The sequence below is a fragment of the Colletotrichum costaricense genome (genome assembly GCF_030867565.1).
Source record: "Colletotrichum costaricense strain IMI 309622 chromosome Unknown Scaffold_8.1, whole genome shotgun sequence".
NCBI classification, from domain to species: domain Eukaryota; kingdom Fungi; phylum Ascomycota; class Sordariomycetes; order Glomerellales; family Glomerellaceae; genus Colletotrichum; species Colletotrichum costaricense.
Genome location: NW_026848237.1, coordinates 968,839 through 991,441, shown reverse-complemented (window position 1 = coordinate 991,441; position 22,603 = coordinate 968,839). Strand labels below are relative to the sequence as shown.

The 22,603-nt window shown below is 50.6% G+C and overlaps 8 protein-coding genes across 8 annotated transcripts; 2 read left to right on the top strand and 6 right to left on the bottom strand.

The window, feature by feature from the left end:
- Positions 1 to 448: 448 nt before the first annotated feature.
- Positions 449 to 1,577, top strand: CCOS01_08369 (sterol-4-alpha-carboxylate 3-dehydrogenase; the record flags this gene model as incomplete). The annotated part of the gene is made up of 2 exons (XM_060456530.1): positions 449 to 910; positions 969 to 1,577. 2 exons carry the CDS (start codon positions 449 to 451, stop codon positions 1,575 to 1,577), a joined length of 1,071 nt encoding a protein of 356 aa, XP_060312804.1.
- Positions 1,578 to 2,124: 547 nt separating this feature from the next.
- Positions 2,125 to 6,484, bottom strand: CCOS01_08368 (uncharacterized protein; the record flags this gene model as incomplete). The annotated part of the gene is made up of 5 exons (XM_060456529.1): positions 2,125 to 2,154; positions 2,214 to 4,941; positions 4,998 to 5,235; positions 5,336 to 5,488; positions 5,545 to 6,484. The coding sequence occupies 5 exons, from the start codon at positions 6,482 to 6,484 to the stop codon at positions 2,125 to 2,127; spliced, it is 4,089 nt and encodes a 1,362-aa protein (XP_060312803.1).
- A 935-nt stretch (positions 6,485 to 7,419) lies between these two features.
- Positions 7,420 to 8,316, bottom strand: CCOS01_08367 (uncharacterized protein; the record flags this gene model as incomplete). The annotated part of the gene is made up of 1 exon (XM_060456528.1): positions 7,420 to 8,316. One exon carries the CDS (start codon positions 8,314 to 8,316, stop codon positions 7,420 to 7,422), a length of 897 nt encoding a protein of 298 aa, XP_060312802.1.
- A 785-nt stretch (positions 8,317 to 9,101) lies between these two features.
- CCOS01_08366 (argininosuccinate lyase) lies at positions 9,102 to 10,568 on the bottom strand (the record flags this gene model as incomplete). The annotated part of the gene is made up of 1 exon (XM_060456527.1): positions 9,102 to 10,568. One exon carries the CDS (start codon positions 10,566 to 10,568, stop codon positions 9,102 to 9,104), a length of 1,467 nt encoding a protein of 488 aa, XP_060312801.1.
- A 668-nt stretch (positions 10,569 to 11,236) lies between these two features.
- CCOS01_08365 (major facilitator superfamily transporter) lies at positions 11,237 to 12,947 on the bottom strand (the record flags this gene model as incomplete). The annotated part of the gene is made up of 4 exons (XM_060456526.1): positions 11,237 to 11,585; positions 11,637 to 11,841; positions 11,894 to 12,547; positions 12,602 to 12,947. 4 exons carry the CDS (start codon positions 12,945 to 12,947, stop codon positions 11,237 to 11,239), a joined length of 1,554 nt encoding a protein of 517 aa, XP_060312800.1.
- A 1,738-nt stretch (positions 12,948 to 14,685) lies between these two features.
- CCOS01_08364 (uncharacterized protein) lies at positions 14,686 to 15,167 on the bottom strand (the record flags this gene model as incomplete). The annotated part of the gene is made up of 3 exons (XM_060456525.1): positions 14,686 to 14,809; positions 14,869 to 14,941; positions 14,993 to 15,167. 3 exons carry the CDS (start codon positions 15,165 to 15,167, stop codon positions 14,686 to 14,688), a joined length of 372 nt encoding a protein of 123 aa, XP_060312799.1.
- A 1,446-nt stretch (positions 15,168 to 16,613) lies between these two features.
- On the top strand, positions 16,614 to 17,051 carry CCOS01_08363 (uncharacterized protein; the record flags this gene model as incomplete). The annotated part of the gene is made up of 1 exon (XM_060456524.1): positions 16,614 to 17,051. One exon carries the CDS (start codon positions 16,614 to 16,616, stop codon positions 17,049 to 17,051), a length of 438 nt encoding a protein of 145 aa, XP_060312798.1.
- Positions 17,052 to 19,229: 2,178 nt separating this feature from the next.
- On the bottom strand, positions 19,230 to 20,945 carry CCOS01_08362 (uncharacterized protein; the record flags this gene model as incomplete). The annotated part of the gene is made up of 2 exons (XM_060456523.1): positions 19,230 to 20,608; positions 20,663 to 20,945. 2 exons carry the CDS (start codon positions 20,943 to 20,945, stop codon positions 19,230 to 19,232), a joined length of 1,662 nt encoding a protein of 553 aa, XP_060312797.1.
- Positions 20,946 to 22,603: the final 1,658 nt, after the last annotated feature.

Sequence of the window (22,603 nt, the reverse complement as noted above, 5' to 3'; positions counted from 1 at the left end):
CCGGCAGCACCTCTCAGTGAGATCAGTAATTGCCCTTTTTTGTCTTTCCAATCGACACGGCTACACCATTATTCGGGGAACTTTGACTCATTGGCCTTTTAAGGTCGAATCGACTATTGAGGTTCAACTGGGTAAGATCCGAATGCGCGATGCAGGAGACACGTTGGTTTCCCGGGTTCGAGGTTCCCACCCTGGCAGGAAATGAGAAGCCCCAAGTGCTTATATCAGATCTGATGGGATTTCGCTGACGACAGTCATTTCTCTAGACCGTTTCAGCCGGCTTATTCTCGACGACGATCTATTGGGACGCGTGTTGATAAAGATAAAGTCCGGACGGCGCCCAGAATCCCGTTTCTGTGAATTCTTTCATCAACCTCTTCGAAAATTTCATCATTATCGACCATCCCGTCATTGAAATCTCACGTATCAGACGCAAGATACGACCCAAATGGCCTCAGAAACCTACCTCGTAACAGGCGGCTGCGGCTTCCTGGGCAGCCACATCGTCGAGAAGCTCCTGGCCGCCTACCCGACCGCCCGCATCGCCGTCTTCTCGCGCAACCCGACGACAAACACCTTTCCCGGCGTCACGTACCACGCCGGCGACATTGCCTCCCTCGACGACGTCGCCAAGGTCTTTCGGGAGGTGAAGCCGACGGTGGTGTTCCACTGCGCGGGGATGATGACGGTCGGGCGAAAAGTCATGACGGACGCGTTTGTGAGGGCGATTAACGTTGACGGGACGAGGCATGTGCTGGATGAGGCTAAGAGGGCGGGCGTGAAGGCGTTTGTGACGACGAGTAGTGCTAGTGTCGTGCAGAAGGAGATGTTTAGGGATATTGAGGGGGGCGATGAGAGTTTGCCTATTGCTGAGGAGGGAGATGATACGCTGGCTTATCCCAAGACGAAGGTGCGCCAACGTAGTGTGTGTGTTTCTGGACGGACTTCTTTAATGACAAGCTTGATAGGCCGCCTCGGATAAGATGACTCTGGAATACGACGACCCAACCGGCATACGAACCTGCACCCTCCGCCCCGCCGCCGTCCACGGCGAACGCGACAACGACATCACCCCGGCCATCCTCCGCAACCTCCGCCTCGGCCGGAACAAGATGCAAATCGGCACCAACAAGAACCTCTTCAGCACAACCTATGCAGGGAACGCCGCGGACGCGCACCTCGCGGCAGCCTCGAAGCTTCTTGACGCGCCAGAGGGCGTCGCGGGCGAAGCCTTCTTCATCACCAACGGCGAGCCCGTGCCCTTTTGGGATTTCAGCAGGGCTGTGTGGCGGGCTGCCGGGGACGAGACGAAGGTTGAGGATGTGAGGGTTATTAATATGACGTTTGCGCTGGCGTATGTGTGGGCGCTGGAGTGGGTTTATTGGTTTAGGGGCGAGGTGCCGCCTTTGACGAGGCAGGTTGTCCGGTTCTCGGGGATGAGTAGGTGGTATGTCATTGATAAGGCTAAAGAGAGGCTGGGGTGGAAGCCGGAGGTTAGTCAGGAGGAGGGGATACGGAGGGCTGTTGAGTGGTGGCTTGAGAAGGAGACGAGGGAGGCGGCTGGGGGAGGGCAGTGAGTTTGATGTGTGAGGGCGAAGGTGGTAGTATCTCACGAGCATCTCTGGACACCGTTGTTGTGAAGGATGCATGGTAGGATACTTAGCACCGTGGTGTTGATCCTAGGTTGGTATTCGGTGTTTCTTAGACTGTTTCCCATCAACTTCTATGTCGGATCCATCACTTTATGCTCCTTTCTAGTAAGCCGCAGCACAGCCAGAAGGTAATCCCCGCCACATGAAGGGCAGAACGATGTTGCATTCATCTCTGTCACGGACATTTGCTCATTACTGTGCTTATCAACGAAGACCGCTGTCAAGACATTGGTCACAAATGAAATTGGAATGATGGCTGAATTGGAACACAAGTGACTGCGCAATTTTCACCACCTGAACCTCCCCCTCGACAAGCCCACCCTTGCCTTGCTAAGCTCTTTTAAACGCAGTCACCGGCCGTCTTGCCGAGTGTCGTTCGGGTCTCGGGTCTAGCATGGATTGCGCGAAGTCTCGGACCCGATTCACCAAACTACCTTCCGCGTGATTAGCGCTGTATTTGGCGTGATGGTGGTCACGCAGGGCTCGTCACGGGTGTCAAGTTCTAAATATTGAACGTTAGAGATCTGTCTGAATCTTTGTTGGATCACAATGAGGACTTACCCTATGGGCGCTCCCGACTCGAGACACATTGTTCTCTTCCTCGTCATTAGAGTCCGAGTCTTCATGGTGCTCTCCGTTGCCGATTGGCTGCGTATTCAGCCAAGTTATCACTTGAAAAGCCGCCTGGGCATCCCCGGCCTCTTGATAATAGCGATGAAGAAGGGCTCCCGTCTCCCGTGTACGGGGGTGGTCTCGACCGAGGTGTTTGGTCTCAACCTGCATGACCTCATTCATCAATACAGCCGCTTGAGGTGCGGCGTTAACAGCGCTTAACACTGAAGCGAGCGCCTTCTTGTTGTCCAGGGTTCCTTGGCTCTCTTCGCCCGGGTCCTCGCTTTGTCTTTGCAGCAGTTTCTCATGGACTTGGATTGCCTGAGGGAACATCCCTAGTTTGGCGAGATCCATGGCCAACAGGAGCTGCGTCTGGTGGGTTCTGACGTCTCCCTCACCAAATGCGCCTTCCTCATCCTTGAGAAGGTCCTGCCGAAGGTTGATAGCCTTCAGTATAGAATCTTCTCTGCCTTGTCGTGAGAGGAAAGTCGAAGCGTAACTTCTGATCGAGAATATGGCATCCAAGTCTTCCATGACTTTTGCCTCTTCCAGTCCATCTTCCAGACGACTGTAAGCTTCTTGGATATCGCCTACTCTCCACAATGCATCCGCGACGTTACCGACGGATACAAGATAGACGTCAGTCGCAACAGCGTCGTTGAACACCTTTTCGTTGCGCATGGCCAGGACATCTTCCTGCTGAGCGAGAGCCTCCTCAAATCTAGAAGCAGCAGTGTAGCTGTGACCCAAGTTGACTCTTGCTTCGTTAGTTTGAGGATGACCTTCTCCCCGAACTCGCCTCCACGAGGTCACGGCCTCTTCTCTGAGCCTGCACACCTCCTCCTTTTCTTCTTGAGTGTGGGCGACCAGGCTTCTGGTGTCGGCAAGTCGGTCGAATGCATGCAAGGTGTCGGGGTGATCGACGCCGAGGAGCTCAAGCATCGCTTTGTGGACCTTCTTTCGCAATGACATCGACTTGAGAAGCCGGCCGTCCCAATCATAACTGTCACCCAGCGCACTTTTTGCTTCAAGGATGCGCAGACGTTCTCCTGAGATTACAGAAACTCTTCTCTGCAGATCCCGTACGGTTTCTTGTCGTAGTTCAAGAGCCCGACGTTGGCCTCCAGATCCGTGGAGGAAGTCTGCCACCAAAAGCCGTGTTCGTACCATCTTGGGATCATCGGCGGGCAAGTCGTGTGAGCCACACGTAGCAAGGGCCGCTTCCGCCATTGCCAATGCCTCACTCCGCTGCCCAGTGGACCATAAAGAGTCCGCATGGTTGATTTGAGCAGACCAGAGATAATCGAAGCCTGCTCCCCACTGCTGATAGGCTTGAACAACGCCGGGCTGATACCTCAGTGCTTCTACGTGATGGCCGGTGTGAAAGTAGCAGTCGGCCACCTGCTCATTAACTTGCAGAGTCAACGAATTAGGGACTGAGGGATCCTTGCAGATTTCGATGGCTTCCTTCAGAATATCCCCCGCGTCTCTGAAATGACCTGTCGATGAATATGTGTTTGCCAGTATGAGCATGATCTCTAGTCGTCTCTCAGTCTCAGCGAGTTCCACCCAATTGCCCATTAAACCATTTGAAGTAAAGGATTCGATATGTGGTATCATGGCCTTTTGAAGATCGACACCTGAAGGGTTGTCCATCCGTGATGCAGTCGTAGAGACCGGCTCATGGGCCAAGGCGAGTGCTGATAGACAAGCTGCTTGATAGGCATACTTGTTTCGATCCTCTATTGAGAGCGACTCCCTACAATTCGTCTGTACGAGCTTGTTCATCGAATACTTGCTGGAGTACGACGCATCGCAGACGAGCAAACTATACCGGCATAGGGTATTGAACGCTTTGCGGAGACCGGGTGTGCGCCACTGAGCACTTGTGGGATCCAAAAGCGGCACAAGAGGTGCCCAGTGTGCCCACTGCGAAGACTCTCCTGGAGAGGCTATCGCCAAGTTGTTCCAAGCTTCTTCGAAAATTTGTTCCGAAATACTCTCATTGTGAAAGAAGCAAAGTGTACGAAGAAGCTCGATGGTCTCTGGCGAGTTCTCGACAAGGGCCATGGTGACGCCTAATGCGTGTGAAGCGGATTTGCTGTGACCACTCCCTGATGATAAGTCAGGAAGTTCTCCGAGGTTTGTTTGGAATGCTTGCCGGAAGTCGTAGCAGTAGTCCACCAGGCTGTTTGGATTGTTGGCAATGTAAGAACCAGCCTGCACAATAGCGAGCGGCAACCCTCCAAGCGTTTCAGAGGCCAAGGTTTCGATCGCCTCCCACTCGTCTTCACTGAAGTCCTTTGTGGCATCCACAAAGTTGTGAATCAGCTCGTTGGCATCCCATGAGTCCATCGGACGGACATTTTCGTGAATATCGCAGGATGAAGCGACCTGTCCGTCGATAGTCGTAATAATGATGACGCCACAGCCTTGGCGAGGAAGATAGTCATCCAAATCAGCGGCCACTGAGGGTTCGGCATTGTCGATGAAGAGAATCCAAGGTTCTTCGAGATTGCTCATCCAGAATCTCGTGCGTGAGATTTGTTGAGAGATGTTCTCGTCGGAGCTAATGCCCGACGTGTCTATCAAAGTTCCGCTGACTCCAGCTATGGCAAGGTAGCTACTATTTGCCGATTTTCTACTGCTGGCGTCAATATAGAAGACCGCCCTGAATCTGAGACCAGTGAATGTTAGATGAGCTCATATGTTCCACGGAACGAAAGAGTGTACCTGGTTTCATTTTCAGCAATTGCTTGCAGACAGATTTGGCTCTTCCCCACGCCAGTCACGCCGTGTACAAGAAGCTTCATCGGAGACTGTCTCTCTTCAGCGTTCCAAAACGAACTGGTTGCTTGGAGGCATTCTGGAAACCTCTTGCGTTTCACGAATTTTGATGCTAGAGCCGGTCTCTCATTGCGCATCTCTGGCCACACAATGTCTGTTGCCCGAGCTCGCAGGCGAGTACCTACTAGGAGTATTTCCATATGTCAGTCATCGCTTTGGCGTCAATATTGAGAGGATCTGTCATGGAGGAATAGGATGCAGGATGAGAGGTGTGTAAAACTCACCATCAGTCTGATGATCTGAGTCCGTCTCGATATCTGACGAAGCAGGACTGGGCGGTAAGCCGGGCTTTCTGACAGCTGGCTCTCGCATCCGGGCATGAGTTTTGGAGCTCAAGGATCCCGGCTGCTCGTTGTACCTGGCCTCCTCAGGCGTTCCTATTCCAGTCAATGAGTCGCAATTCTATGTGTTGATAGTGCTGGAATTTCCTTACGAATATGAAGACCAGCGTCGGATGGGACAACGCTGATCTCAAGCAATACTTGTTTGGCGTATGCGGCAGCCATTGCAGCCGCGTAAGGCTGCCACTCCTTGTTCTTCTGCTCGTCCCCGTAGTCGCATACCCCTCTGATGACACCGACATTAAGACGGTTCATGACTCCTGCTGCCTCCATCTCTAGACCAATTATACTGTATTTGTCTCTCAACATATCTCTCTCCTTAGCATTCTTCATCAATTTGTCACCCGAGCCAATCGGCCCATACCACACTTTCGTACGCCTGTTGTCTGGCCGTAGTTCCCGGAGAGCGGCGGCTTTCTCTCCACTCGAAGTCGTTTCGTTCAGCTTGTCTTGAGATTGACCAGGATCTTTGAAGTTTCCCTTCGTGTGCTCTTTGTATTGCATGGCGTTAAAGTGGTCCAGGAATCTGTTGATATAACACATGGGGTCCGGAATCTTGATCTTTGAGAAAGCGGATGTCACAACGGGGTTCGTAGGAAGCTGGCTTCGTCCATCATGAAGGAGCTTGAGTCCCTCGGATGTTTCTTTGCCGAGATGGTAAGCCACAATAGCAGGGACTTCACCGTCGGAGTGTGCAACAAGGACATCTCCAAGACGGATGTCTCGTTGGGGGCTTGGAAGCCCTGCTGCGACACCAACCAGTAGCGTAAACCAGAGCCTAGGGAATAGAATCTTCAACTGGCCGGCGAGACTGGCGGCTTGCTCTGTACCATATTCTTGCCCAGAGGCAAAGCTGGCGATGACAACATTGTGCCCGCACATGCAACCTGCGATGAAGGGGTAGTCTTGACCCTCTCGTACTGGGAATCTGCCCGTGTGGACATCGTCGAGCATGTACATTGCTGCCTGAGCCTCGATCTCTAGCGGGGCGATCCATGCCACCTTGTAGTTGTTGTAATCAAGCTGAGCCATTAGATCACGCCCACGTGTGGTATGATAGTGTGGCTCTTGGGACCGGTCGAATGATACGAATAAGAAGAGCAAAAATAAGATGAAAACGATGTGATAGTGATAGTGTGATGAGTTTACGTGCGAGATGATACAGACGAGATGATACAGACGAGATGATACAGACGAGATAACGGAAACGAAACAATTGATGGTTAAGTACTCAGAGATGAGTTGAGAGAGTGGAATGAGGCTTGAAGCCTATCGCCGACATTTCGATTAATTAGTTGCAAAGCCTTTCTGAGTTCCAATTCTCAATGCGACGTGGAGACACTGCAGCCCAGCCCTTAGGCACGCAGCACATAACTATGATAAGGTAGTAATGGTAAAGTTGGCAATTGGTGGAACGACCAACCGGAGTGTGTACCCGTAACCGCTGCCTCACGTAACCGCCGTGATGTCCGTCGAAGGTAGCGTTCGCTTCTCCGTCGGAACTACAGCCAATTATCATCTTCAAGTTGCTCGGCACTGAGCCTATTTCCGAGTTGACTTGCACCAACAGCCGGAGGACCGCCGCCGATCCCATGCCGTCGGGCGATTTCAAGGCATGGAAACCGGCGTGCCTTGTGCTACTGCATGTCTTCAGCACCCGATCTGCGAGTAAGATGTTTCACAAAGCTGCAAGTCAAAATCGATTGGGAGAAAATGCATTGTAAAAGCTCCTGCTAGGTTTTGCCTGCATGTATCTACCCGTAGACGCCTTGCGTGCTGAAAACAGAGCGTTCGTCCGATAGGAAGCCGACGTCGTACGGTCGTGTGCTAAGAACCGCCGTGGGAGAAAGTCCGAGATCAAGACAGAATTGGTACATGTAAGTTTCCATGGAACTAACTATGGCACCAAGTATGAAACACATCTGTTCAAACGGTCTTCTTTCATTGGAAGCTATAAGCGGAGTACCTCATGCACCCGCCCTCAATATAGCTAGAGTATCTGTGAAAGCCTTGGCCAGTTGCACACCCCCACGCCAGATATCGTTGTGCGCACCATCAAGTTCGACTAGGTGTGTCTTGCTCTCTACTTCAGGTAGGGAGTCCAGAGTGGCTTCTATCGACTCGACCTGATCCCAAGGCACAAGCCCATCATTCCTGCTGTGCGCCAAAACAAATGCCTCCAAGTCAAGTGCTGCGTACTGCTTAGTATCGACCTTGGATGGACTGGCCTCTACTAGTTGGTCTTCCCTCATGGCGTTGAGTACGAGATAGTCGTAATCAGGGTTGGTGATATGTAGCAGAGGCAGGTCGTAAATGCCGCTGATTCCCAAGACGGCCGCGGGCTTGGGCACGGCGAGGTCCTTTAGAGTCTCCAAAGCCGTGAAGAAGGCGATTTGTGCTCCGACGGAGTGGCCAGAGACAATGTAGTTGCCGTCGATCGGATAATGCTTGTTGAGATCCTTCAGCGCGGCAACGGCGTCGTTGAGGTGATCAGGCCATCTAGCTCTCTGAAGCTCGTTCGTGGGCGTGTTATTGGGTTGAACACCAGGAAGTGCGGAAAGTCGGTAGTCTAGGGATGCGATTCCTAGGATTTGAGTTGCGAGCACGTCGGAGCTGTTTGCTTCGAGGGAAGCAATTGCGGGAAGAATGTCTGTTGCGTTCTGGGCGAAGTTACGATAGAAGCCTCCGTGAATGTACACCAACCAGTACTTGTCGGTCGCTACGGTCTCGTTGGTCGCGGCTGAGGGGATGTAGACGTCGTAGACTTGGCGGACATTGGGCCCGTATGAGTAGGTGGTCGTCTTTGCGGTGGCCATGGCGGCGCCGACTAGCATTGAAGCAGCGGAGGCAGTTGAGAAACGCATTCTGATCACCGTGGTTGTTTTTTCTAAAACTCCTACTGATGTTGAGGGAGCCCGAACTAGGTATATATGTCATTGATTCTCGCAATCACAGCGCGAGGGGCACGTTGCATTCCGTTTTCCCCAACTGGGGGTAACTAGACTCAAGGGGTGGGATTCGTTCGCCTAGCTCCTAGGGTGAATAACGAGTATAAAGACCAGCCTAGCCCAAATGTCAACAGATTGTCGGTGACGCAGTTCCACCATCTTTGATGCCAAGGATTGTATCATTTGCCTATCAGCGGCCGAGAAGACTACCTCGGGAATCTTAGCGGATGAGACCTCACTTATCGCGCATTAGATTTGACATATCCGGCATCCGCTCCGCGTGGGTCGATAATCCCGGATCACTAGTGCTGACAGTGACATGGAGTTGCAAGATTCTTCAATGACGACTTGAGACTAATTCTAAGCGAAAACACAACGCGAAGTTGAGAATCTATGTCAAAATGTAGTTACTTGACTTTGCGAAAATAGAGCGGGCGATGTCTCTCATTCGACCTCAAGTAGCAACTTGTCAGCTCCCAGAATAATGAATCGAAGCTAAACACGTGGTCCTTGCTATTGGAGGCATGTAGAAGTCACTCGTCTTAACATCCTTTACGCCCAGTGCACTTCTTCATGGACCGATATTGACACATAGATTTTCATATTCAAGTAAGTAGGGATTTAAAACTGTTGAGTCTATCGCAATCCTAGATTCTTGATCTTCGTAAAGGCCTGACCTACTAGAGCCGGGCCCAGGAGCCTTACGCAAGCAACTCTTGAAATGCTCCATCCAACTCCTGCAGAGAGCTCACGATATGAGATTGCCGCTCTATGATCCAGCTTTCAAGCTTTTGTAGTGTCTGCTTCGAGTTACCAATCATGCGTTCCATCTCCTTGGGCTGCGGACCCCCCGAGGTGGCTCTATGCTTGATGATTCCAGCCGGGTCAAGCGCTTCTTGGAACTCTGCCTCACTCAGAAACTGATATGATCCCTCTTCAAGGCCAGTGTGCTTCAAGGTTTCTTTGAATATCCTGGAAGCTTCCGCATAAGGGAAGTTGCTCGGGGACAAATCTTCCGCCTTGGCGTATCTGACAGTCTCTGAAGCAAAGTGATGCCCGACACGAAACGGTACTTTGTGCTTCCGCATTAGAAAATCGGCCAACTCTTGAGAGGCGGTCCAGTCAAGATCTAGCTCTTTTAGAGATCGTTTACCGTCAATGAAAAGTGCGTTGAGAATCCTTTGCCATTGTGCGAGAACCTTTGTGGTACCGTTGATGACATCCAGATTGTGGCCTAGGTCTTTTGCGTCACCGTAGCCAGGAGGAAGGTTATGTCCCTGTATGGCACGACCAACTCCCAAAGTGATAATGTGAGATGCATCGGATCGGGTGTTGTTAAGTAGGCCTGGGTTTCTCTTCTGTGGCATAGCACTTGAGACATACGTGTTCTCACCCCCCTCTTGAAGAAGAACCCATGGCTTCGGCTGAGCGTATTGATTCATGACGTCCTGGATGTAGGCGCCAGTGTGAAGAGCAATTTGAGAGGCAATGCCTCCAAGCTCAACTGGCATCTCAGCCATGGTGATTTGCGCTGCATCGTAGGCGTTGTCGACTACTTGCGTAAAGCCGAGATACTTGGCCATGCGTTCCCGATTGAGAGGCCAACTTGTGCCGTTCAGCACGGTCGTGCCCATCGGACATCGGTCCAATCTGGCGTAAAATTGCCGTAGTCTCTCCGCGTCGCGATGAAGGCCTGCAATGTGACCCAGCAAGTAGTGGCCGTATGAGTTGGGTTGGGCTGCGACACCGTTGGTGTAGTTCGGTACTAGAGTCGAGGCATAGGTTTCCGCCATCTCAAGGAGGCGAGTTGTTGTCGTGTGAAGCTGTGCAGCCAACTTCAAGACTGCATCGCGAAGAATTGCCGTGCAGACCGTAGCAAGCATGTCCTGACTTGAACGGCCGGCGTGCAGAAGAGTTGCCTCAACACCCGCTGCTTCGATAAGGAGAGGTTCGAAGGTGATGACAAGGCTAGGACGCGGCGCGCCGGGTTCGTCGCCCGAGTCTAAAAGTTTCTGGAGTCCACGGCTGATGCGACGGGCTACATCTTGTTCCAGGAGACCTTCTGAAGAGTTGATGACGGCGCTGGCCTTGTTGATTTCACCGAGCCAATAGTACGTGTCCCGGCCAGGGACCGGGAGGTTCTCCGGCGAGATTGCCAAACCCGGCATGATGTTTAGCGGAAAAAGCGAAAGAAGGTAAATTGTTGAATCAAGTGGTGGGACTTGAGATTTGTTGCATCAACTTTATCGTGGTCTAACTTAATTTGAATCCTTCGTGCTCACGGCTGTGTTGAAGATAATGGAGCTTTGGGAAGTTGAGTTGGAGATAAGGTACCTAGTGAGGGGAGATGACAGAGTGGATCCGAATGAGGCGATGCATCTGCAGTGTTGATCGGAGCCGACTCGGTTATCAAGCCGAATTCAGCACATTGGGTTCAGCACTTGCTGAATTTCGAGGATCATTTCGTATCTATGATTTCAACTTGTTTAGTTAGACCTCGATGAAGCAACACGTGAGATAAGTCGGCGAAATATCCTCGAAACTTAGGATCCAAAGTCCGGTTCACAAACATCAATCGGCAGAACTAAACCTTCTGAGCTTCAAAGTTTTGTGAAGCTCCCGTGTAACCTTATGTTCCTGACCAATCATTGCAGACAAAGACATTTTCAACGCATCGCAGCGGTTGATGGATTTGGAATCGTACCATTTATTCATTTAGTTCCTACATTACTGGCTGGATACCTCGTTAGGTTGCCTCGCTGCATGGGTACCTCGGACGTTGACAAGCGCCTTATGTGCTCTTGTCTCAAACTCACCATCTTCATACGTGTCCATTTCAAGAGTTGTTGCCAGTTGCGACACCCCAAAAGTACGCCGACCAAGCACCTAGAATCAACATGACCAAAGAACCGAAGCAAATCATGGAGATCCGCTTGTTGCGTGCCCCATTGTCCTCGTAAAAAGCCCTCTTTCTCTCATTCCACAACTCGCCATTAGCCCTACGTTGCTTCCTAGTCCATTGGAGGTTGCCCAGATCGATGGACCACCACGACAGGACACCCAACATAATTGAGACCAAGACGGAAGCGGCGGCGAGAACGGCGTAGACGATGACAACGTGGTCATAGCTGTCGTTATCGGCATCTTGGATGGCTCCGGTGATGACACGGACGATAATGTTCATCCTGCTGCTTGTTAGAAAAAGATGACTGGGTTGAGATGGACCGAGAACTTACGCGTTGTTCGTAGCAATTTTGACGGCGTAAGCGGAGCCAAAGACAGATGAATGCCACATCGAGGTACGGATACTGTCGATAATGGTGGTAGGGCCCAGAGTGAACGCAACGGCGTAAATGCCAAACGCTGCAGCAGTTCCTTTGGTATCCGTAGCCCAGTTGATAAGAGCCATAGCCAGGAAGACTCCGGTACCGCAAATAGCCACTAAGAAGGGTCAGATACCGGCGGAATCCTCAACCGGACATGATTGACTTACACAAGGTGATGCGATTGCCCAGGAGATCAATGAAGGCACCAATGCAGGGAACCAAAAAGAAGCCGGCGTACTGCAGAGTTGCTGAGTACCAACCAGCAGTGATGGAGTCGGTCTTGAATCTCTTCTCAGCCAATTCGGTGGCGTTCTGCGAGAACACAATTGCAGTGCTGGTCTGGAAAAGAGAGAATGACAAGATGGCCCAGAAAACCCACGGAAGCTCAAGCACCTTTCTGACTTCAAACTTCTTGGACTTCTCAGTAAGCTTTTCACCGGTGGCTGGGTCCGTAACGTTGCCAAACTTCTTGTGGGCGATGGTGTTGAAGCGGTAAAATACGAGAGTGAGAATATTGGTGAAGACATTCATGAAGACGGCGATCCAGAAGACCCATGCGAAGTTACCAGTGTTCTTTGCAATGATGTTGGCTGAGGACTTGCCGACGAAACCGCCGATCTTCTTGATGCCGAGTTCCAGGCCGAGGGTGGACGCGAAACCGTTGTTGGGCGAGAACCAGGAGCTGAAGACCTTGTACTGGGCAACCTGGGTTGCGATGTCGCCGAGGGCAAGGATGACTCGGCCGCCGATCATCAGCTTGAAGTCGCGGGTCTGAGCTGCGGCGGCGACGATAATGGAACCGATGGAGTAGATGATGTTACCTTTTGCTGCGTCAGTTTCATTGTCTCAGAAGAGGCTGCAAGTGTACAACTCACCATACAACATGGCACCGGCACCACCAATTCTGTCCGTCACGATACCGCTCGTGAGAATGAGCAGAGTAACCATGAAATCTTCACTAGCTTCAAGCAGGGAAAACTGCTTGTTGTTGATATCGAGCTCCTTCTTGAGCGTCGACTTCAGGGCGCCGGTGATACCCGAACTCCACGAAGAACCGAAGCTGATGCAGGAGATCAGAATGACGGCAATGATCTTCCAGTACATTGGGGGATGTGGCTTGAGGTCATCCTCCGAATCCGAGGATGATGACTCGGGGACCTCGTTGACGAGGTCTTCGGGGTGTTTCTCCCGGTGGGACTCGAGATCTGCGCGGGCCGCCATTGTTGTTTGATAGTACCGGTCTCTCGGTAGCAGTCTAATGCACGAATGATGGATGAGAAGGACAAGGGAGCGAAGTGAATGCAACCATCGAAGCAGCGCTCGTCTTGCTATTTATCCAACCTATGTCGGACGGTAACCGAACTCTGTTGGTTCGCAAACCCGAGGTCGGATCGAGACGGCACGGCGAGAAACGTAAGACTTGGCTTGAGAGAAAGCAACTCGGACGATGGAGAATTCCATCAGAGGACTTTTTTCTCTCACATTCAAGGTTTTCTTTGCTCTAGACTAGTGCGCCAAGCTCCATGATGGCTCTCGGAGATGCATCTGATAAGATTAAACAGGCTAGCAAACCCCTTTACGAGTCAGGGATATGCTAGTCCGAACCGCCCCCTCGAACCCAACGACCTGTCAGCGCTCTGCTTTCAATCCACAGCGGGGTTGTTGCGAAGTGGAGCCTGAAGCGAGAAACAGAATTCTCACAGTGAGAAGTTTGTGCATTCGAGATTCTCCATACCGCCAGCTCTGTTGGCCAGTGAGAAAGCCGTTGGTGGCAGTTTTGGCCGGATGCAGACGACGACGACTTGTGATTCCATCCGGGGGAAGTCCCATCAAGCTACTTGAAAGTCTCGGCTTTCGGGTGGGCTCTGCCACATGGGGGCAAGGATGGCGTGGTTTTCAGCCGTATGTGGGCGTCTGATTCTCGACTGGTATCTGATGATCTCGAAATCTCACCGTGAGGGATTGAAGCCTTCGACACTGCATCTTCAGCACGGCCAAGGTTGAACAGCTTTGGTTGCACTTGGCGGACCGCGGACGACGCGTCTCTTTCGGTAAGTACCGCCACAAACTACTTGTTTGCCATGCTTGCCATTTCCATTTGGCTCGTTATTATAATGAATTCGGCGACAGAATTGTGCAGCTGCTCGTAGAACGTGTCGTCTGACCGAAAAGCGCATCCTCGTGTTTTTGGTGTTCCGATTTCCGATGGGAGCCGGTTTCGGGCTTAGTAAGCAGCAAACACCCACCAACTACTCCGTAAACGGTTTAATCTCTTGATCTTGGGTTTAAGCTGTTATCTTTTATCAGATCTCACTGCATTATCAAATGAGCTAGTACATAAAAATTGGGATTGTGTGCGGCTTCCGCATGCCGTCTTATTCCTTGGTGATTTGTGTGGCATGTGTCTCTCCAAGTCGCCTGCATTTCCGTGACCTCCTCATGAAGCAAGCCCCTTTGCCAGTGGCCTGTGCGCCAGAGGGTGGCAGAAATTATGCGTGTTTTGTCTTTTTTAATCTCTTTACTATCGGACTCACAATCTATACAGGGCTATTGAATAGAAGGTGTAATTTTTTCTTTATGATCTCAACTGGCTAAGGCCCAATCAAAGCCACTTCTGCGGAGAGTATCCTCTTCTTTCCTTTGAGACATATTCAAACTCTAACCAACGTTTAGGTGGGGAATGGCTCAACATGCATTACATCGAGCGCGTAAGTTAATTCAATTGAAGTGGGCAAGGAAGTAGAGTGACACATCAATTGCTAAAGAGCTACCGAGAGACAAGAGAGACCTATACAAATCATACTGAACCCTAGAAGCCATAGTCCATCCCAGGCATCCTCACCATCGTTCCAGGTGAGTGTAGATTGCTACGATGCTGGCAAGCGACCAGACAAGTTGCGCTGGTGACTAGTTCATGTTATGCAGATTGGAAGAACAGCCTTGGCAGCGAATGGAGACCTTAAATGTTGCACAAGAAGGAAGAGACATCGTCGTTCATGGTGCTGAACGAGGGGTGGCTGCGGATGTCGGTGACCTCTCCAGTAGTGGCGATCTGACCGCCACCGTTGCGGCATCCAGTGTCACTGTGGCAAGTGGATTAGAAATCTGAGCTGATTTGAGATGTATAAATCTTTGAACTTACTTGTAGAAGATGCAGTTGTAGCCGTTGGCGTTGAGAGAGCTGACCTTGTCGTTCAGTCTTCCGATGGGAGAGACTAGAGACTGTCAGCTAAGAACCAAGATTAAACTGTACAACCGGAACTAACCACAGAAGCCAAAGTTGAAGTTGACAGTGTCGCAGTCAGCCATGCCCTTGTCACTGCAGAGAGTGACACTCTGGTTGATCTGTCTTCCCTCGACTTCCTTGTTGGAAGTCTCGACAGGGGCCGCGAAGACAGCGACGGAGGCGAAGAGAACAGCGACGATGGTCTTGGAGAACATTTTTGGAGATTTAAAAAAGTTGGTAAGTTGAAGAAACTTGTTGAGTTGGTAAAGAGAGAAAGTTGTAAAGATTGATAAGCTTGAAGCTAAAGGATTGTGATGATGGTTGTTGAAGAGACTGAATGAAGTGTGAATGTGTGATGATGAGAGAAGAAAAAGAAGACCTTTAACGCGGGATTCAATTATCTTTTATAGACCTGTGAAGCATCTCAAGATGCCTCTGAAGTCTGAACTTGCTGCTGTGTCTCTGAAATCTTACAAGGGAAGTTCTCCGCCGGAGAAGCCCAGCGCAAGTGGACCGTCAACGACATGATTCCGCGAGAACGAGTTCGTGATCTCAGAGCCCAGGTTTCTAATTGAGAGATTCGAACCTTAGGAATTGTAGAGATAATTGCCAAGAGTCTCGTCAAGATGCCTTTGCAGACCTTCGAGGCTGAGTTTAGGATCTTGGCGATTATGCATCGAGCCCAGATGGAGGAGGGCTAAATCACGTAATGCACGGAATGCAGCAAGTTCGGACCAAATCATAGTTGTGTCAATTATAGATGGTTCCTGTTCTTTCGGGCAAGGTTAACGTTGGCAAGGACGCTGAGTTGGGATAAAACTGCCCGGTGATGACTCGTCTGCCCACGCTAAACCAGATTAACGTTATTTGTCCAAGGCTCAACCTGACATTCCAAACCGCTGGGTCGGAAAAGCAGGCCTGGACGTCTTCGGATCTGGGCCGGATCACCGGTCACGGACCAAGAGCTGGCGTCCGTCGGGAACGGCCAGATGCTCCTTTTTTCCGCTCGCACTGCTGTTAGGGCACAAACGGGCGCTGTAAGGCGCGATGAGCCTCGTGCCAAGCCCATCTACATGAAGCTCCCCTCACTGTGGTCGAAAGCCGTAAAGACAACATGCAATTTTCCCCGCCCAAGTTCGTTTTCGTAAAGCACCTGGCTGGGTGTCGATACTGAATAAACAATCTGGTCTGAAACTATAATAGAGGCAGCTCATATGGAGGCGGGCTTCCAAGACTACACGATGCACTCGTGATAGCTTCAACCCGTCTCTAAGCCATGAATATGCCAAGAGTGCAATTCTGGATTGTGAGTTTTCGGTTTCGGGTAACTCCTGAGTATCCGCATAGCTCGGGGTTTGAAGAGATCGTGATACAGCTGTGTACTCTGTAATGCTTTTGCAAAGCACATCTTGGACTTTAGCCACAAGAGAACACTGAGGAGTCGGCTCTTTCAGTATGAGAGAGAGCTACCAGAAATGAGAGTCTGTAATGTTTGTATAAATACCACTCCATCATCCGCCCTTCGTTCAGTTATATCATCATCCAAACCAACCACTTCTCTATCCTTCTACACTCTTTTCTCAGTCCTTCAATCAAAAGACCACTTTCCTTTTTACAAACCACTCTCTTTACCAAGTCTACAACTTTCATATTCTGTCAACATGAAGTTCACCACCATCACCACCGTCTTCCTTAGCGGTCTCTTCACTACCGCTGCAGCTATCGACCCCGCCGTCTACGCCAACAGTCTGCAGGAAAGACAAGTCGCCGGCGCCATGGAGACCCAGAACCTGGTTCGCGCCGAGAGCATTCTCAACTCGGCACGCTCCGGGTCAGTCGGCAACATCCGCAGGCGCCGCCTTCGTGAGGCCCAAGAGAGGCAGTGCGTGAAGCAGCCCGCCACGGAGTGTAACAAGTGCATGGATACTTTGGTCGGATCAGCTATCTTTGAGGTCATGGAGTGCGGTATTGCGGCTCTTGGCGTCGGTGCGATTGGTGGAGGTACCACTGCTGCACTTGCTGCCATGGGGTTTTTGGCTTGTGATGGAGCCGTTTACAACAGCTACGAGAAGGGCTTGATTGAGTGCAGAGCCTTCTAGGGGCATATGCCGTACAATTTGGGAAGGCGGATGGTACATGTACACACATCTCGTGCTTTATTGATGTGTACTGAGATATTTCAACTTTTGCTGAGTTTTGGGGTACTAGTATTCTGTGTGCGGCCTGTCATTCATATTCACTCAATGGTTGCTTCTTGAATCAAAACTGTGCATCACGAAACGAAGAAGTATCATTGGCAAAACCTAACTGGGATTGTCACTTCAGACTGAAACGCAGGGCATGACTTAAATCAGTCCTTTGTCGTGGGAGGTGGGGAATTCAGAACATTGAACTGAATAAGAATGTGTTTTTTGTCCACTTCCGCCCAGCTTATTCTCTTATCAGATGTATATGCTCTCACCTGCCAGGAACAAGCCATTGCGCAAATGATCCGAGACGTGAACAGTGACTTTTATCTATTGGCAATATGTGCTGACCCACCTTACATACATGCGGAGGAGCGGGCGCAGAGGATGGATGATGTTTTATTTGCTGAAGATTGACCAAGCCTGTCACAAAGGACCTTGTGTCACATGTACGTACTTTCGCAGAGATCACTTTATCCTGCTGCGCACCTGCCCCTGAACAGCCTCTGCGAGACTTGATGTACGTTTACCGCCGGATCATTCAAACATAGACTGAATTGGTGGTCATAATGAAAAAGAGCTGCTCATTTCTCTCGACCGCCACAATCGAGAGTAGTCTAGGCACCATATTCACATCCTATTGGAGATGCTGTGTCACCAAAACACTGTTCTAGATGACAAAGATACACGACTGTTCAAGACAAGCAAGCTAGGATGCACCAAGTCGACGAGGGTCATCTGCTGACTGCAAACAAAGTGTAGGTATATGGGACATTCAATAAAGATCAACTGAACAACCCTTGTAGTGCATGCTAGGTCGTTGCTATATAAACCGCGATGTGCATGCTTGACTCTGGACGATAATTTGCAGAGCATGACGACCCAGAAACAATTTCAGCACTCCACTGTCTAAAAACGAAAAAAACAATCCAGCATACATCTAGAAGGGAAAGAAAGAAAAGTAAAAAAACAAAACAAAACAGAAAACCAAGATTTCAAAATTCACAACTCACTGTGACCACTGCCGTTTCCTTCCGCGCGACGAACCAAGACCTCAAAGGCCTCAAGCAAAAATGTCATCGCCATCAAAGTCATCCGAGACGCCATCATCCTCACCCAAAAAAGACATCGACGAAGGGCCCACCGATCATACTCCTAAAGAAGGATGGGGCGAGAAATACTTCGGTGGCCGCAATGACCAATATCGAAATGGTCCTCCCGAGACTGGGACTGGCACACAGGGCGGTCACCCCTCCCAGGGGGCTGTTGCGGCCACAAGGGGTGGCCATCACGTAAGTGGTGCCTCTGGGCATCACTCGTCGAGTACAAATGATATCTCGACATATCAAATTCCCACCGACAAAGAAAAAGAGGCTGACCCAGAGCAAGATTCCATCGAGAGACAGCTTTTCACCGGTATATCTACATTGATACACAATAAGATTGATGAGAAGAGAAAAGAAGAGAAGTAAAAAGAAGAGAAGAGGAAAAAAGAGTCAGCTGCCTGCCAACCATCCGAAAAGTGCACGTGAAAAACGTTGGGACTCACGAGGTCACTTTCATTACAATGAAGTCATGATATGCTAGTTTTGTATCCAGCTAGATTCATCAATAAAACCTCTTAAATGTCTCACATCGACTGAAGTGCCGTGGTCGAACGAAATTTCGCTCATGAAATGCCGGAAAACATAGAGAGTCTCACCTCCAGCCTCGTTGCCGATGACGATAGTTCCGCCTGGAATTTCGAAGCGGAGAATATATAGGAAACGAGGGCATATTAGCGTACCACTTGCTTTCAAGATGACCAATCGAAATAAGTTTCTCCATTTTGGGATTGGTTCCAGCGAAGCAGAGAGATAGGCTGGAGAGAAGCGATGCTCCGAAGTCTATGTAGTAATGATGAAAGCCTGAAGAAGACTTCGATCATAAGAATGCATTCCTCGTGAAAAGTCTAGACGAGTCACACGTGCTGTGTTTTTTAAAGATCCTCGAAGTACTCTCTGATCGATCATGTAAAGCCTCGCAAGTGCGATGATGAAGTCTATTGTTATCATGAACTCAAGTGTGTATTAGATATTCATATCAGAGCCTCTAGGCATTTCCAGTGATGATAGCAGCCGCCTGCTCCGACATGGCATATAACGGAGCCATGAGATGGGCAGCCATGGGGACAGGCAAAACTGAGGCATCCACCACACGTAGGCCCTTCACACCTCTCACCTTGAACTCGGAGTCAACGACCTTGCCCATGGAGCACGTGCCATGAGGATGCCACGTCGTGACACCTCCCGCTGCCAGACGAGAGTTGAGATAATCGTCAGTGTCATCAAGCGACACAGGCTCAAAAGCATCTGGCGCAGTCTCACCGGCGATGAAGTCCTTGCCAAAAGTGGTGTTCAGCATCAGCGTGGTCATTTGACGTATGCCCTCGCGGTAGACGTAGCGGTCGACCTCGGTTTCAAGGTAGTTGAGGTTGATGATTGGTCCGGTCGCGGGGTTGGAGGATTCGAGACCGACGGTGCCGTGGGAGGTGGGTAGAAAAGAGACTACATTGGTGTAGATGTGCGATCCATCCAAAGGAACGGTAGGGTTCGAGGCACTGTAGGCCTGGTAAATGATAAAGTTCTCAAGGAAACTTCGGCCTGTCTTAAGAAGCGAGTGAGTCGCGGCGTCTGGTGCAGCACCCTCGTCTTCGGCGATGGCAGCGGCAAGGCCTGTCTTGTCGACATCAGTGGACACAACCCAGTCAATCGGGTAGCCGGTAGCGAACTCGGGCTGTGAGAACAGTGGGTTGTTGGAGCCAAGCGCGAGACCTTTCTCGGGGTTCTTGAGCTTCCAGAACTGATAGAATGACATGTGATCCATGAGATTCTTTCCAACTTCGGGGAGGTCGAGCCTGACTGAGATGTTGTGCTTCTGCAGCTCTTCAGCGTCGCCGATACCAGAGAGCATGAGCAGCTGGGGAGATCGGTATGCTCCGGCCGCCGAGATTACGTTCTTGGAGGAAATCTGGGTACCATTGGCGAGCTGAACGCCGGTTGCCCTCAGCTCCCCGTTGCTGCAATTCTTGGCAAGGATAATCTTCTCAACCAGAGTGTCGGTTAACACCGTGATGCCATCGAGGGGGTAGATAACTGGTGTGAGTTCACGAAGACCGTTACGTCTGGTCTCGGTGAGCTCGGCGCGACCAAGGTTATCGCCGGCGTTGCTGTCGAGGTTGGGCAAACCCGTAACTCCGAGTTCTTGCCAAGCCCCCGCAACATCGTCGCGGAGGGGGTATGATCGGCCTGTGGATGTGACGGAAGCAACGTGGAGAGGACCCCCATTGCCGTGCTGAGCGGTACTGTTGGTGCTGAACCAATCCTCGGCCTTCTTCATCCAGGGTAGTTGGCTATCATAGCTCCATCGCGAGTCGCCTACGATTTCAGCCCACTCATCATAATCCACCTTGGGGCCACGAGTATAACCACCTGGGTACTATTAGTATTTCGAGTCAGTCTCGAGAAAGTTCAATGGCTGCTTACAAGAGTTGATCGCGGCGCCACCTCCCAAGCCTTTGCCCTGGTTGTAGACAAGACTGCGGTCATTAAGCGCGGAGACAGGTTTAGTCGGATACTGCCAGTCGAGCTCGCCACCCATGAGGTTCGTAGCGTTGGTGTAAAGAATGTCGGTACGCGACCGGGTGTCTTCGCCAGCCTCGACGAGGAGAATGTTCAGGGAACTATTGTACTCCAACATGCGGCTTGAGATGACAGAACCCGCGAGGCCACCGCCAACTATGACGTAGTCCCAAACTGTTGAAAGCATCTTGTCCTGTAGTTTCTGAGTGCCAGATGTATGATGAACCGGAATTATGTAGGAGACGAGAAGGGGGCCAAGAATGACTCTGGGGGACTGGACCAAGCGAAAGGGCCTCGAACATCACCAAAAGGCTGCAAGTACAGCGATGTAGCTTCGGGTTTATATCCCAACGCCAGGAGGAATACGCTTGCTCAGGCCCTTCGAAATATTTCGGCCATAGTTCCCCAATATTGATTCCCAGGAAATACCCACAACCGGGCGCGTGGTTTGGTTTAGGTCTGAAGACTGCATGTATCCGCTTCTATTACTGCATGCGCAATCTCGCCCATTCTCGGTGGTGTGTTGTACACGCAGAGACATGCTTGTGCACCCTGAACAATGTGTGATGCTTCTGGAGTGACTCCCTCCAAAGGGCCGGAGGACCGAAATAAGGTTACGTTGCAAAATCCTAACGATATTTTGACATGTTGGAATTGGACCGAAATCAATGGCACGACCGGTCGGGAATCATGTCCGAACGTAACCCTCGATGTCTTCAAGGCTCAAGTGCAGGTTCTCTCCAACCGCATATAATGTGGAACGTCATCCCTGCTAGCCGGCTTGGCTGTTTGGAGACAGGGATATTTATATGAGCGGGTGAAGAAGTTTGTTGGTTGACAAGACCAACGTTACTTCTCACGAAAAGCCAGCCACCTTTTTTTATTTGCCAGAGTATGAATCATATTGAAGTTCACTCTACATTTTACGTACATGTAAGAATAGGGTTTAGTATCATCTGAACGTGAGCGACGCACCTGAAGTCTACTGACAGCCCAAGTGATGCCTACCAGCATTTCTGTCCTCAAAATCGATGGAAAGCAGAAAGTCGCAAGAGATATTGGACTTTCGTTGCGACTCGCAGGAGCAAATTCAATCATGTTCAACCGCCCGTCTTTACCAGGATCGTTTGAGACCCTTGGCCTCCGGGAGCATCCAGGATGTTCCGCGCTCAAGAATTTGTCCCCAGTCCAAGGTCCAACATGGCCCAGCCCACAAGGCCCGCTTGGCAACCAGGGACCTCAAAAACTGCGCAACACCAAAGCAACAGAGTGCCTTGAGGTGACAACAGTTCTTATTGGCTCAAGAGCCCTCCAGGATTTCGTTGGTCGTACGATCTATCTAGGATGAAAAGCAATACTCAGGCGAGCAATGTGACGAATATCATAGGCATTCTGCCGAGATAGCCTATGGTTTGACTTACAGGGCTGGAATATCGATTTTTTGAAGCCGCGAATGATAGGGAAATTTGCCGAAGTATCGGGTTCAATTACTAACCTATACCCCTCAAGAACCTGCTCATTTATTATGATTCATGACGCAATACAGATGAATTCTGTCTTGCAGACATGAGGTAACTAACAATCTGCAACGTTGTCGTCCTCTGATTCAGGCACTTATTCAGCTTACCTCAAGAGATATGAGCAACACCGGAATGTGCACGCTGGGCTCCGCCATCCTGTGACGAGTTTGTCTCCCTACTACATGGCGGGAGGTACAAATCCCAGGAGCAAATCAACAATCACAATAGTAGATAACTGAAACATTGAAGACTGGAGGGATCAATAGAAGGAGCTAGTGCATCATCATTGTGTCTAACGAAGGTATTCGATGTGGCATGCCCCTTG